Source organism: Rutidosis leptorrhynchoides, chromosome 3 (genome assembly GCF_046630445.1).
Source record: "Rutidosis leptorrhynchoides isolate AG116_Rl617_1_P2 chromosome 3, CSIRO_AGI_Rlap_v1, whole genome shotgun sequence".
In the NCBI taxonomy this organism is placed as follows: domain Eukaryota; kingdom Viridiplantae; phylum Streptophyta; class Magnoliopsida; order Asterales; family Asteraceae; genus Rutidosis; species Rutidosis leptorrhynchoides.
Window position 1 is genome coordinate 305,536,818 of NC_092335.1, and position 15,008 is coordinate 305,551,825.

A 15,008-nucleotide genomic window follows, 5' to 3' on the forward strand; every position below is an offset into this window, starting at 1 on the left:
GGTGGTGAGGCTATTCTTCATGCTGTGAATCGGCTGATTGAGGATCGTAGCTCTGATGTTGGCCTCTCTATGTTATTAGTTGATTTTCAAAATGCCTTCAATCTAGTTGATCGTACGGTCATGTTACGTGAAGTTCGCCGCCTTTGTCCGAGCCTTTCTCGGTGGGTTGAATTTTGCTACTCTAATCCAGCCAGATTGTATTATGGGAACCACACATTATGGTCTTCTCAGGGGGTGCAACAGGGTGATCCCCTTGGTCCGCTGCTTTTTGCTTTGGTCCTACAACCCTTGGTTTCTAAAATCATAGATAATTTTGAGGTTTGTCTTCAGGCGTGGTATTTGGATGATGGTACTATTATTGGGGACACTTTGGTGGTGGGGAAGGTTTTGCATTTGATTATGGAGGATGGGCCTCGTTTTGGGCTGCATCTCAACGTTGAAAAAACAGAAATTTTCTGGCCTACGGAGGACCCTCGCAGCAGGCAAGTAGGTGTCTTTCCTCCTAATATTGCTCGGCCTTTAAATGGTGTTAAGTTGCTTGGGGCCCCCGCAAGTTCCGATCCTGGTTTTAGTAGTGAACTGGTGATGCAAAGGGTGACCAAGTCCATTGCGCTTATGGATAAGGTTGCTAAGCTTGATGATCCTCAGTGTGAGTTGTTATTGCTTAGGGCATGTACGGGAGTTTCTAAACTCTACTTTTCCTTGCGTACTTGTCCTCCTAGTATATTTGAGGCGGCTCAACGCGCTTTCGATGGAGCCCTTCGATCTTCCTTGGAGCGTATTGTTACTGCTTCAGGGCCTGGGTTTGGTGATTGGCAGTGACGGCTTGCCACCTTGCCATTTGCATTTGGAGGGCTTGGTGTTTATTCTGCGGGAGATGTTCGTCATTATGCTTTTCTGGCTTCTCGATTACAGTCTGCTGGATTGCAGACCAAGCTACTTCGTCATGCGAGTATTGTTGGTCTTGGTCGTGCTTTTGAAGATGCATTGGGTCTGTTTAATAAAACAGTTGGGTTTGATATTTTAGGTAATCCGAGTGAGGTCGCTGCCCCAATACTCATGAAGAAATTGGCAGATGTTTATTTCAAAAGGTTACCGCTTCTGCAGAATCCACTTTTTCGTTATCTCCCCGACAATCGGCCTTATGGAAATCGCAGCAGGGTGATCACACCTCTGCTTGGCTAAGGGCAGTCCCTATTTTGGGGTTGGGTCAGACGATGAACGCAAAGACTTACCGATGTGTGTTGTGCTACCGGTTGGGTGTTCCATTGTTCTCTATCTCGACGGCATGCTCTGCCTGTTCAAGGGTTTTTACTGGGGATATTTTCGGGGATCACGCGGTGTCTTGTGCTGGTATGATGGGTATTAAGCATCGACATAATGTTGTTCGGGATTCCCTTGTTGATGTTTGTTATCGATCTGGGATTTAAGCGAGAAAGGAGGTTGACATTGGGTTGTCTGGAGGGAACGACAGGGCCCTCAGACCTGCAGATGTGTTACTTTATTCCTGGGATTGTGGTCGCGATGTTGGTGTTGACTTGACAGGGTCTTCTCCTTTGACACAGTCTGGGCTTTCTGACTTTGTCCCTGGACGTGCTGTGGTTGATGCGGCTCGTCGAAAGCGGGTCAAGTACGAATCTAGCTGTCAGACGATTGGTTATGGTTTCATTCCTTTCTCATTTTCTTCCCTTGGGGAATTAGAAAAGGATGCTGTTTCTTTGCTAAAGCGGGTTCAGAAGAGTTCGATGGCGCAAGATATTGGTGCCGGTGCTGCTGCTCATATTTTTACTAGGATAGGTTTTGCTATTGCTAGAGGTGTGGGGGCCCAGATTGTCTCTAGGCTCCCCACTAATTTTTTGTAAGTTTTAATACTTTTAAGTTTATTATTATAATAATAATAATAATAATAATAATAATAATAATAATAATAATAATAATAATTATTTTTTAAAATTTGAAATCTTACGATGGAAGAAGGAAGGAAGGAAGTACAAATGGATAAAAACAAAAACAACTTGTAAATCCAAACGTTGAAAGAAGCCGCCTTAGGAAGAAACACAATAAGCAAATAAGAAAAAAAAAATAAAAAATTGTCTATGAGCGAAGTATCATCAACATCCATTCCGATAGAGATTGTGAGCGACGAAGAAATGTTGCTCATTGAAGCCGCCTTCTCTTTTGCTTTTCAATCCAATTCCAAACTCATTAATAATTTTAATAATATTAATAATAATTCTTGTTCTTCTTCTTCTTCTTCTTCTGCTTACAAGAACAGATCTTACTGCTCCATCGTGGGTGATATCGAGGATGGAATAGGAATTCGGAGCACCCAAACTCGAATCCAAAACCAATTACAAAAAAAGGAAGACTTTTCGTTATTAAATCGGTTCAGGAAGAAAACAGGCTTATCAGTTACTGATATTACCTCAACGGTAACCAACCCAACCTCTCTTTTTTAATTTATTATTTTTTCTTATACAGTTGTTTTCATATTGTACTACTACGATAGACTGCTTGGGTCAGGTTTTTATTAAGATATTATGATGCTAAATCTATTTATTTATTTTTATAGTATAAAAAATGTTAAATTTATCATTTTTAAGCACTCCACATATTCATATTCTTGTTGTGTTGATAGCATATATGAACAGAGACTCTGTTACAGATTATTTGGCTTCACTTATTTAAACCCGACTGTCTGTTACTAAAAAATTGAACTTTGGCTGTAATAATGAACTTAATCATTTTAATGTGAAAAACATTCAAGAATGTATGTATGATAGTAACCAAAATAGACAATGAAGTTGTATGGCTTTATCATTGTGAATTTATTGTGCTGAATTTTGTGAATAAATTTGTTTGAGTCTTTAGACTTTTCGAAGATCTCTGCTTCTTAAAATTGTAGGAACTATCTTGGTGTTTTGTTTATGTTTCATTCAATCAAATATGAATATATTTTAATTCATACCAAAATATATGCGTATCTGTTGTTGTCTTCTGTATAAATTACTTTGATCTTTGTCACGAATCCAACATATTACTGTTGATATTTCATCATATTGATGTTGTTGATCTATTATCCTAGGAATGGTGTGAAAAACAAAAGGAATTTTTTCTACTTTATGGGAAGCCAAAAGCTAGTAATGCAATGAAAGCAGGCAGTGCTCGTCACGCAGTACTTGAACAAGAGGTAATTTTTGAGTTTTTATGTACGAAAAGTTATTTTATTCTTCTACAATGGAAAAAAGTGTTGGTTACAAAAGTCATTCATGTCATTTCTTTGTGATTCATTCAAACTTTCAATAAAGTAATGGTAAAAAGTAAAAACCAAGCTCAATAAAGCAACTCTTCAAGCTTAAAATGTTTAACACCACAAAAAGTGAAATAACTTTGGTACTTTTACCAAACTTATAAACGGTAGATATGTGAGTGTTATATAATCCTCATATGTATATGTATGTCTACAGGTTATAACAAGAGTGGAAGTTGTCATAAGGTCAGCTGAAGAACATTGGGCTTTAAAAATGATTAATTTCATACATGGTACTAATCAATTAATTCACGATGGATTAACACGTGAGCTGCCAATGTAAGCTTCATTAAGTCTTAACTTCCTTTTCTTATTTCTATTCACATATATTTTTAATTAAATCTTCAATGCATCTGCACATTTTTAGCACTTCGTTGTATATTTTCTGAATACATTTTTTTGTATTTCGTTTGCATTGACAGGATAGGGTTTGTTGAAGGCGTATGTGTAGTAGGAGTCATCGATGAAATCAGGATGACCTCATTAATAGGAACTAATCGTGTACCGATATTAGTTGAAACCAAAACCCGTTTACAAGATAATCTTCCTTCTGAGCCTCAACAAAGAAACGCGAGGCTTCAGTTGATGTGCTACAAGTACCTTTGGGACAACCTACTTACTCGTCCTTTTCCTTCTCGTCACTTTCTCCAACTGTTCTCTTTAAACCCTAATTACGTTTTATCCAAAGAAATTCAAGATTTTGCTATTCAAGCAGGTGCACCCGCGCAGGTAATATCGTTTCTTTTCTTTTCTGTTATTTATTTTTTCATTCTTTATTATTTATTTATTCACCTTGTATATTCTGCAAATGCATGTATGATGCTAATTATGTTCACGAAGATGGTTTCAGACACTAAATGACGTACTAGGGAAATATGAATACGTTTGTTCCATGCTGCCCGAAACTCAAGACCAGCTTCTGTTAAGGTAAGTTTCAATGTATTTGATCCTATGACTTAACTTATCTTCCCCTATTAAATAATCTATTATCAAGTTATTCATCCCTGTGTATAGTAAACATTATAACTATTGAATGTTTAGCATAATTGAAGAATTTTTTTTATATTGGTTAAATATTTCTAATTTGTAAATTTGTGTCTGGAGAAAACTGGCACATTCTACGTGACTATTACAACACGCTAATATCATGCTTTAGCTCACATATGGTTGGATGTAATATTCATATAAGTGGTATTTTAAACAGATACGAGTACCAGAAAGATCAGTCACTGATAGGCGAGATTGAATATGTATACGACTGTAATTGGGTCTCGGATCAAATCAGGTCTAGTCTTGAATTCTGGAAGGGTGAACGAGAAGCTAGTTACGTTCTGGAGGATGAGCGTTTCAAATGCAAGTACTGCGTGTATGCATCTAAATGTCCAATAAACGCAATTTCTACCACACAAATCACTAAACAAACTTTGAAATGAATCCTGTGAGAAACTTTATGCTTTTAATTGTGCTTTTTTTTTTTTTTTTGTCTTTTAGGCCATCTCATCCCTTGTGGTATTTTTGTACACCACAAAAGCTCACAATATGACTTAATTAATGAATATTGTACGATACCATATATTATTGTGGGGTGTGCACACATTAATTTTGATGATGTACAAATTAGCTTCCATTTTTGTATTACATCTGGCAAAAATATAAGAACCTAAAAATACAATAACATTATTTCAGTATGATCTTGTTATTGTATTTTTAGGTTCTTATATTATTCATGCGAGTAGTTGTAGTTTGCGTATAATGTCATTTGTCTTTTTGGGAAAAATTAAAGACTTGTACCAATCAAACTGGTTAAACCAGTGAGCAAAGCTAGCCTCCATTTTCTACCTTTATTGCATTGATTTTCAGCAGATTGAAGTGGCAATTTCCACCCGTTAATGGCTAAATGGTAGATGTAACAAATTTTCAAAAATAAACATTGACTCCCCACCTTTTTTTATTTTTTCAAAATATGCAACTCATTTTCAGAAACCATGATCACAAACCATCACCACCTGATTAACTATATATAACCTTTATCGTTACTTGCATGGTACTAGTACCTTTAAAAATAAGTAAGTTTATAGACGAATATTTAAAATGTAATTAACACTTTTTCCGTTTCTCTTTTTATATCATGTTAATTTTTATTTTATTTTTAGTTTCAAACTTCTTATTATTTTTTTATATAAAAATTGTTTTGTATCAATTGTCCATAGCTGTATAGTAATTATAAACTACTGAAACACCAATTACTCTATATAGCCAATAGCCAGACCATTTGTTGAAATCATATATCGCTAGAAACGATTTCCCCTACAACGCGCCGGCCGTTCTCTCTCTAGTTTTAGGCTATTTAAAGTAGGGATGAGCATAAATACCTAAATCGAAATTGTACCGTACCAGTACTCTACAGAACCAGTACCTTCCGAATATATACGGTACGGTATTCGGTTCTAAAAATGTTCAAATTCGGGAATCGCTACTTACCGGTACAGTATTACCGGTACAGTACCGGTATTTACCGAGTTTAGTACGAAACCGACATTATAAGTGTTTCTTTTGAGCCATATTTGCTGTTATATATACGTTAATTATATTATATTAATAATAGATAATAGATAATGAAGCTACGATAAATTGTGCTTAGTTATGTTTTTTTTTTGTCACAATATGGATTAATGTTCTTTCGTTTCTACCGACCATATTTCATTTGTTTTCGCTGTTATTTTGCCCTCTTTTCGACTGCATGCTATGAAGGCCAACTCTGTTGAGGTAAATGTTTTCTTGTTTATATTACTTTATGAAAGGTCTTCATGTGACATATGCTAATTCTTTTGATAAGGTTAAACTGATATATGTATGTTATATATTCAGTTGGTCAATAGTGTATATATTTAAACTAAAAGTTTTGAAAATTATCAACAGCTGGCCAGTAACGAATTATACTAATATATTTATCACTTGGCCTTCATGTGACATATGCTATTTTCTTTTGATTAGGTTAAACTGACATAACCTTGTATTGTAGCTGAAATGGTAGTTGTCAGACACCCATTTTTGTTAGAGGTCAGGAGTTCGAATCCCGAGAACTACAACATTGCACATAAGTTTATCCCCTGACTTTGATATCCAATCAAGATCGCCTTTCGCAAATTGCGTTGCGGGAACAGCAGAGAGGGGGGTTTTACCGGCCATTCCCTCATATTGGTCCGGATTTCCTCTACGGCAGCAGACTTGGGGGAGAGTTATGTAACTGCGAGAGATGATTGCGTATGTAACTGCGAGAGATGATTGCGTGATTAGTTTAGTCTCTCTAGGTTGATCATATATACAGGCATATATATGTATATTTTAAGTGCAAAAGGCAACTCAAGTGCAAAAGCAAACAGAACCGCATAAGTGAATAAGCAATTATGTGCGGTGTTTAAACTCTGCGGAACCATGCGCAAAGAATATCCGCGAGAGTGTCCCGTACAATTACTGCGGGTATGTCGGTGCTGCGCGATTGATAGCTCCGCGGAAATCCGAAGCCTATAAATAGGGAGCTTGGCCTCTCATTTTAGGTTGTTGATTCTGTTCAATTGCTAAGGTTTTTATGGTTCGCTTGTGAACACGCCCAAGCCTTAATCATAATCAAACCAAGGTAATTCGATCAAGACCGGGACATGGTGATTGATCACTTGAATCTAAGTGAAAGACGATCATAAGGTCCCAAAAACATTATCAACACCATCATCCACCCCTCATTGCACTCAACTCCTAAATTAGATCTAAGCATCTAATTTAGGATTGATCAATTGGCGCCATCCGTGGGACCTGAATTAAAATTGAATTCAATAAATCTATTCTGTATAATCGAATGATTAAATTGTGAATTCAATTATAGTCATGTTCTTGTTTCATGATTTGAAGATTTTTACGATTTAATTGAAAGTGTCAAGCTAAAATGACAACACACAGCAAAAAGAAGAGTAATAATACAGCTGATATCTGTGATTTTAGAAATTCAACGTCGTTCGATTTTGAAACAAGTCCTGAGATCAGCAAGCAAACAAAAGATTTGCTTGCTAAATCATCAGGAAATGTTATTGCTAATGAAGGAACACAGCAAAATGCTGTAGTTGAAAAAGCGATTGCAGCTAAACGCAATGCTCAGCAAGTTATAAATAATCGCGAAGAAAATACTGCAAAAGTTGTTTCTACAAATCCTCAAGGGAATGTAGATAAAAATTCGGCGAATGAGAGCACTGTGAATGTTGCTAACAAAAACGCGAAAAAAGATATGGTAAATAAAACTGCAAAGCGCGTAATACTGCCTTTAGAGGCAAGGCAATTACTTCAAGAGAAAGGTCTTGATCTTCATATACCGCTAAACTATGAATGGTCACTAAAAGACACCTTATCGCAAGAGCAACAATTGGTCATAAATAGCAACGACACTTTAACTAAAGATATGCGTGATTGTAACGCGTTTGAATCGCATGTGCTGCTTTTAAAGAAAGCGAAGCATTCAAAAGTACAGCGTCAGCTCTCTGATAATTCAGAGAGTGATACTGAAATCATTGAAGTAAAAAAGTTAAAACGCAGAAGGCCTGGGACGCCAATTCCACAATATATGGAAGAGGGCGAAACTTCAAATGTTGCAGAAAAGGAAAATGCGCAATTATTTTTAGCAGATATATTTCGCAAAATTGCGCCAAAAGATATGCAACATAAATTTGATCAACCTGATGTGGTTCAAAAGATGATTGAAAGATATTGTGCAGAAACAAAAGAAACGCGCACTAAAACCGCGACAGAAATTACTTCGGTGACAGATAAATTTATACCGCATATTTCTGATTATCCAATCACAACACCGCTAATTGTGCCTTCAACTTTGGGCGTGTATTCCGGCTTAACTGATCCGCTAGATTTCTTACAGCGGTTCGAATGAGTCGTGAGTACATATAATTGGGATGAACCTGTCGCATGCAAAGTTTTTCCCATGGTTTTACAAGGCTTAGCGTGAGAATGGTTCCATAATTTGAATGCACGAAGCATTGCTGGCTTCATTGACTTGCGTGAAAAATTTCTTTTGCAGTTTCAAAACTTGGTGCCGCAGAAAAAGACGCACATTAAGTGCCATGATATCAAGCAAGGGTTTAAAGAAACGATAGGTGGCTTGCTTACGCGCTATGTTTATGAATATCAGAAGATACCAAATCTGTTTGAAGACCAAAAAATCTCTGGTTTCGTTCATGCAATTAACCCGCAGAAACACCCCACATTAGTGCGGAGATTGCGTAGAGATGTGCCGCAAACCTTTGCAAAGGTTATGCAAGAAACTTATGATTATATACGATGTGGGGAAGATAGCAACATTACGCAAAACTGTAATTGGGGAAAGGAAAGAGGCTGGCGAGATGATCATGATTATTATCGAGATAGTAATCAAGATAATTACCGTGATAACAATCGTGGATCAGGCTATCAGCGAAGAAACAATAATGGCGGTTATCAGTGTAATGATCAACAGCGTAGTAATGGTGATAATGGTAACCATGGGTACAACAATCGCAATTCATCAAGAAAATGGAGTAATGATTCATTCGATATAATTCAGGCATTATCTAAAATGCCAAAAGAGATTTTGATGCAAGAGTGGATCGCGAAAGCTTTCCCAGTTCCACCACCGCTGTCAGAAAACAACAGACGCCATAAATCTAAGTTTTGTGTTTTTCATGATGATTACCGTCATGACACAAATAGATGCCGCGATCTGGTTAAGTTGATTGTAGAAGCAACAACGCAAGGCAAATTGAGCCACTTGTTAATTGATAAAACAACAAGTTCTACAGATGCAATGATTGCGTCATGTTTGAATAACACACCCAAGACGCCAAATGTAAACGCAACTGTTCAACAAGAGCGAAAAGCTCCCGCTGTCAAAAATTTGGGCGCAAAATTTGTTGGAAAAAAAGGAAAATTTGCAGGAAATTAAAGCGATTAATATGGTGCAAATAAACAATGTTGCGCAGAAAAGGAAAGCTGATGAAGTTCTTGAAAAATGGCAATTTGCGCCAATAACTTTTCCGCCAGTGCAACACTGCGGATTGTCAGAAGAGCCTGTAATCATCTCATGTAAGATTGCAGATTCAACAATTCTTATCCGAAAAGTGCATATTGACACTGGAAGTAGTGTTGATGTCATGTATGAGCAATGTTTCAGTAAATTGCCAGACAACATTAAATCAAAACTGCTACCAACTGCAGTATCGCTCTCGGGATTTTCGGGCAAAGCAACATGGCCTTTGGGGCAATTGGAATTAGATGTTGAATTAACTGATGAGGTGGACGTAAAAAGGGTGCGAAAGATGATTTTAAATTTATATGTTATGCGGTCCACTTCACGTTTTAATATCCTTCTGGGACGCACTGCACTATGTAAATTGGGTGTTATTTCATCCACATTTCATGAATGGTTAAGTTCGCAACATGCAAAGGCATAGCGACAGTAACATCTGCAGAAAGTGAGCCAATGTGTGCGTTAATTACTGCGCAGGAAAATGTGGGTATCGAAGGTCATGAGGTTGTAACCAGCTGCATTGTTCTAAAGCAAAGTGATGATAGCTCAAGAGAAGTCATGAGCCAACAAACAATGGCAATTGAGCATATCATGTGTGATACTTATGACACCGCTAATTTTTTTTTATACGTGACGGAAGCATTTATTTATTAATTACAAAATAAACAATAACTATTGTTAATACAGTACAACCAGTGTCACGTGTCATTTCAACAAAATACATGATTATCCGGAGAAGACGTATTTACAATATGTTTACAAAATATCACTGTTTAAACAAAGCAAAACAACATCAGAGTTGACTCCTGTCAAACATAACATTCACATGCCCGTCTTCTCCCCAAAATGCATCACTTACAAAAGCTAACAACCTGCAGGGAGGAGATGGAGGGGAATTAGCACGAAGCTAAGTGAGTAAAACTAACTACAGGCAATAGTATACAGGAATCGTCATACTAATCATGTCACAAAGGCTAACACACAAACATCACCCAAGTGCCGTCTACAGAGACTCTGGCGGCTCGGCCAAACCATTAACCACCAGCTGATCGGACTGGGGCTTACCAGAAGTTCCTCCACCACAGTGTGTATATATATAATCCACACGCGACGGACGCATCATTCACATATATATACACCTCGATTGTTTAGGCTACCACATGAGGAACCCAACCCGCAGGTTGATCTCTCCTACCGAGGCTACCACACAATAGGGACACACTGGGCTCCAGCAGACAAGCATCAACTAACATGCAGTCATCACAACGTACTAGCTAACACAACAGTAAGTATACCTAACAAGCATGGCAATCATAATATAATGTAGCGACCCGACCAAATCGTCATTGACGGCGCCGTCTACTTAGGTCCCGTTACGTGGTCATAAGTCTTTAAAATAACATTTGACCAAAAGATATGTCGCATTCATTTCAAATGTAAAGGTTGTTCAAGTTTACAAGAATAGTTCCACCACAAGTTACGATACAAAGTTTTAAGTACAAATGAAACTTATGCGACACAATTTAAAAGTATCCAAAAGACGCTCCATGTATGCATATATACTCGACATCCAATGCAAGTATCAAAATAATGAGCGGAAGCATGTATCATGTATCGTTCAAGGACCTGAGAAAAACATAGAAATCTGTCAACGAAAACGTTGGTGAAATCATAGGTTTAAGTAAGTAAGTACAAGTGAACCACAAGATTTGCATCAATGAATTAATAGTAATACATTCCAAAAGTTTGTTTCACGAGCACCCAATTATCAATGCTTAACATTTCCTTCCATTGAACCCCATCACTTAGTGCTAGAACATACACTGTTTCTCGAAAATATATTTCATTCGTAAACGGTAGCGAACCGTTTGAATGAGGGTTTGTCAAACCCATATGGATCCATACAACATAAGTTCTCGCTTACACCCGGCAAGTGTAACTAATGATAATCGAATTGAGGATTTTGTTCTAAACTCGTATGTAGAATGTTTGTTTTCCTGTACTTGTGTTCACTTAGTAAAGAAATGTTTATGTTTTCTCATCCCAAATGTAAGTTCAAAAGAGTAAAAGTGGGACTATGATCTCACCTTGAGTGCACGAGTAGTAAAGTACTTCAACAAGTAAACGTGTGCAAAGAACAATGCTAGTCTTGACCTAAACAATAGGTTTGTATCAATAACGGTAAACACGATAGGTCAAAGATGTTCAATTAGTCCTATGGCTCGTTAAGACTCGATCCTAATAGCATGTGAATCAAATTGTCATGTTTCATGCAAGGTACAAGTATAAAAACATGTTAGAACGATTGCACAATTATTTGGTTAAGTTTGATTAAAAGTCAACTTGGTCGGGTCAAAGTCAACAGAAAAGTCAACGGGGTCGGGTTGGATATCCGACAATTTTTCTAAGTTATATAATCATATATGAGCATGTTGGCCAAGTTTCATGTTAATCGGAGGTCCGTAGCATAGCAAACATTTTCATGTCAAATGACCAAAGCAAACAGCCAGTTTTAGCCAAATGGGACGGCGTCCCAAATGGCTAGACGGCGTCTCGATTAAAAGAGTGGGACGGCGTCCCCAATTCCTAGACGGCGTCTAGGTTAGAAAAGTGGGACGTCGTCCTGGGTATCTGGACGGCGTCCTGAGGTGTTTCCAGGCCCTGGTTGCTGAAACTCCTAAGTGCACGAATCAAAACTCAACCCAACACAATTTACAAACCGCAAACATTCAAGGCATGCATTTTATATCACCGGAAAGGTATTTTGACAAGGAACGCAACTATGCACTTTTTATCAATCAAACTTTCATTTACAACAACCAAAAACCGCAATCAATGCTCCTCATTCAATGCATACAAGTCATAAACGCCATTTAATGATTCGATAGCCAAATTACATGAACAATATGCCGTTTCGAAGGTAATTAAGCATACAACACAACCTAACACTTACAATTAACATTTCATGTCATTTAATGCATCAAAAATCCATTCCTAGTTCATGAAACCCTAACCAAAAATCACCAAATTTCATAATCAAGTTTAAGAGGTTTCTTAGATCAATCTTTACATCCAAATGAAGCTAATGATACTAGTAACACTTTTAAAACATGCACATTAACAATCTAATAACATTTGATCATCCAAAATCAAGGATTTAGCAAGTAATTTTCATAATGAACTAGTTACACCAAAAACAACAAATCGAGCATACAAATTACTTACACGACATCACAATGAGCCATAGACACTAATTAACATACTTTTAAGTCAAGAACACAAATTTAAAGAAAACTAGTGTTTTAGAAATGTTACCCAAACGAGATGAAGTTGGTACCAAAACGAAGAGGATGAAGAGAGGATCACAAATATGTAGTTTATTTTGTTGTAAGCCTCCTAGATCGAATTTAGATGATGATTGAATGAATTTGGTTTTGGGTGTGTTCTTGCTAGAGAGAAAGAGAGAGAGAGAGAGAGATGGTTGAATGGTGGTGATTGGGGTGGACTAGGTGACCTAGTCAACTAGTTTGCCCCGTGTCAATTTTAGTCCCTCGAGTTTGTAGTCGGGTGCGGAAAATACCTAAACGGAATATTTTAAAACGCGTATTAACGGGAGATGTTATAGACATGTAACGGAGTTTAAATTAGTATAACGGAAAAGAAAACGGAAAAAGGCGGGATGTTACATTACCTACTCCTTAAAAGAAATTTCGTCCCGAAATTTAAGTAGGCGTAGTAGTCGTTGTTTCTTCCTCGAGATCTTGCGTTTCTGAATTCACAAATAGATGAGGATACTTCCTTTGCATTTGGTCTTGTCTTTCCCAAGTAAACTCGGGTCCTCTTTTGGCATTCCAACGAACCTTGACAATCGGGATTCGGCTTTGTTTCAATGTCTTGACGGAGGTGTCCACAATTTCAACCGGTTCCTCCACAAAATGAAGTTTGTCATCAATAGTAAGTTCTTCGAGAGGGATGACGATATCGGGTTCGGCAAGACACTTTTTCAAGTTAGATACATGGAAGGTAGGATGAACGGAGTTCAATTGAGGCGAAAGATCTAAACGATAAGCAACGGTTCCAATACGCTCCAAGATTTCGAAAGGACCAATATACCGCGGATTTAGCTTCCCGCGTTTCCCAAAACGGATTACACCCTTCCAAGGTGCGACCTTTAACATTACTCGATCACCGACTTGAAATTCAAGATCGTTGCGTCGTTTGTCGGTATAGCTCTTTTGACGACTTCGGGCCGTCCTAAGCCTATCTCGGATTTGAACGATTTTCTCGGTGGTTTCGTGAATGAGTTCGGGTCCGGTGATTTGCACATCGCCTACCTCGGCCCAACAAAGAGGTGAACGACATTTGCGACCATATAGCGCTTCAAAAGGTGCGGCTTTAATACTCGCGTGATAACTATTGTTATAAGAGAACTCGGCGAGAGGTAAGTGCTTGTCCCAAGTTTTTCCGAAATCAACCACGCAAGCTCGTAACATGTCTTCTAAGGTTTGAATTGTACGTTCGCTTTGTCCATCGGTTTGAGGATGATATGCGGTGCTCATGTCTAAACGCGTTCCCAACGCTTCTTGCAATGTACACCAAAATCTAGAAACGAAACGGCCATCTCGGTCGGAGATAATCGATAATGGTACACCGTGTCGGGCTACGATCTCCTTAATGTAAAGTTGTGCAAGTTTCTCCATTTTGTCCGTTTCTTTCATGGCAAGGAAGTGTGCGGATTTGGTGAGACGGTCAACAATAACCCAAATGGTATCATAACCGCCCGTCATTTTTGGTAGTTTGGTGATAAAATCCATCGTAATTCTTTCCCACTTCCATTGCGGGATCTCGGGTTGTTGAAGTAGTCCGGATGGTCTTTGGTGTTCGGCTTTGACTTTGGAACATGTCAAACACTTGGAAACATAAGTAGCTACGTCCCTTTTGATGTTCGGCCACCAATATAGTTGTTTAAGGTCGTGGTACATTTTATTGGCACCGGGGTGAATCGAGTATCGTGACTTATGGGCTTCATCTAAAATAAGGCTTCGTAGATCCCCATAACTAGGCACCCAAATTCTTCCGGCGAAATATCGGAGTCCGGTTTCTTTAACTTCGAATCGAGAGGTGAGGACGTTCAAGTGTTCGAGAGAGATGTTTTCATCCTTGAGAGCCTCATCTTGGGCTACCCGAATTTGGCTATTAAGGTTGGTGTGAATGGTGATGTTTAAAGCTCGGACACGGAGAGGCACCGCTCTTTCTTTTCGACTTAAGGCATCGGCTACTACATTTGCCTTCCCGGGATGGTAACGAAGCTCGCAATCGTAATCGTTTAAGGTTTCAATCCACCTTCGTTGTCTCATGTTTAGTTGCTTTTGATCGAAAATGTGTTGAAGGCTTTTGTGATCGGTGAAGATAGTACTCTTGGTTCCATAAAGATAGTGTCTCCACATTTTAAGTGCAAAGACAACGGCTCCGAGTTCGAGATCATGTGTCGTATAGTTTCGTTCATGAATTTTGAGTTGTCGAGAAGCATAAGCAATGACTTTCGTTCGTTGCATCAATACACACCCAAAACCATGTTTTGAGGCATCGCAATATACAACAAAGTCATCATTGCCTTCGGGAAGTGACAAGATAGGA

The 15,008-nt window shown here is 38.1% G+C and overlaps 2 protein-coding genes across 2 annotated transcripts; both read left to right on the forward strand.

Moving 5' to 3' along the window:
- Positions 1–2,040: 2,040 nt before the first annotated feature.
- LOC139897436 (exonuclease V, chloroplastic) lies at positions 2,041–4,931 on the forward strand. The gene is made up of 6 exons (XM_071880134.1): positions 2,041–2,432; positions 3,086–3,190; positions 3,468–3,589; positions 3,733–4,039; positions 4,161–4,237; positions 4,515–4,931. Exons 1-6 carry the CDS (start codon positions 2,097–2,099, stop codon positions 4,741–4,743), a joined length of 1,176 nt encoding a protein of 391 aa, XP_071736235.1. The 5' UTR covers positions 2,041–2,096; the 3' UTR covers positions 4,744–4,931.
- A 4,366-nt stretch (positions 4,932–9,297) lies between these two features.
- Positions 9,298–9,795, forward strand: LOC139901058 (uncharacterized). The gene has a single exon (XM_071883797.1). The coding sequence runs from the start codon at positions 9,298–9,300 to the stop codon at positions 9,793–9,795; it is 498 nt and encodes a 165-aa protein (XP_071739898.1).
- Positions 9,796–15,008: the final 5,213 nt, after the last annotated feature.

What these genes read in the sequence shown, in the direction of transcription:
- LOC139901058 (XM_071883797.1), top strand. Translation starts at nt 9,298, where the DNA reads ATGGTGCAAATAAACAATGTTGCGCAGAAAAGGAAAGCTGATGAAGTT.
- LOC139897436 (XM_071880134.1), top strand. Translation starts at nt 2,097, where the DNA reads ATGAGCGAAGTATCATCAACATCCATTCCGATAGAGATTGTGAGCGAC. An exon ending in AAGCAGGTGCACCCGCGCAG is followed by an intron (nt 4,040 to 4,160) that starts GTAATATCGTTT and finishes AGATGGTTTCAG; the next exon opens with ACACTAAATGACGTACTAGG. An exon ending in CAAGACCAGCTTCTGTTAAG is followed by an intron (nt 4,238 to 4,514) that starts GTAAGTTTCAAT and finishes TATTTTAAACAG; the next exon opens with ATACGAGTACCAGAAAGATC.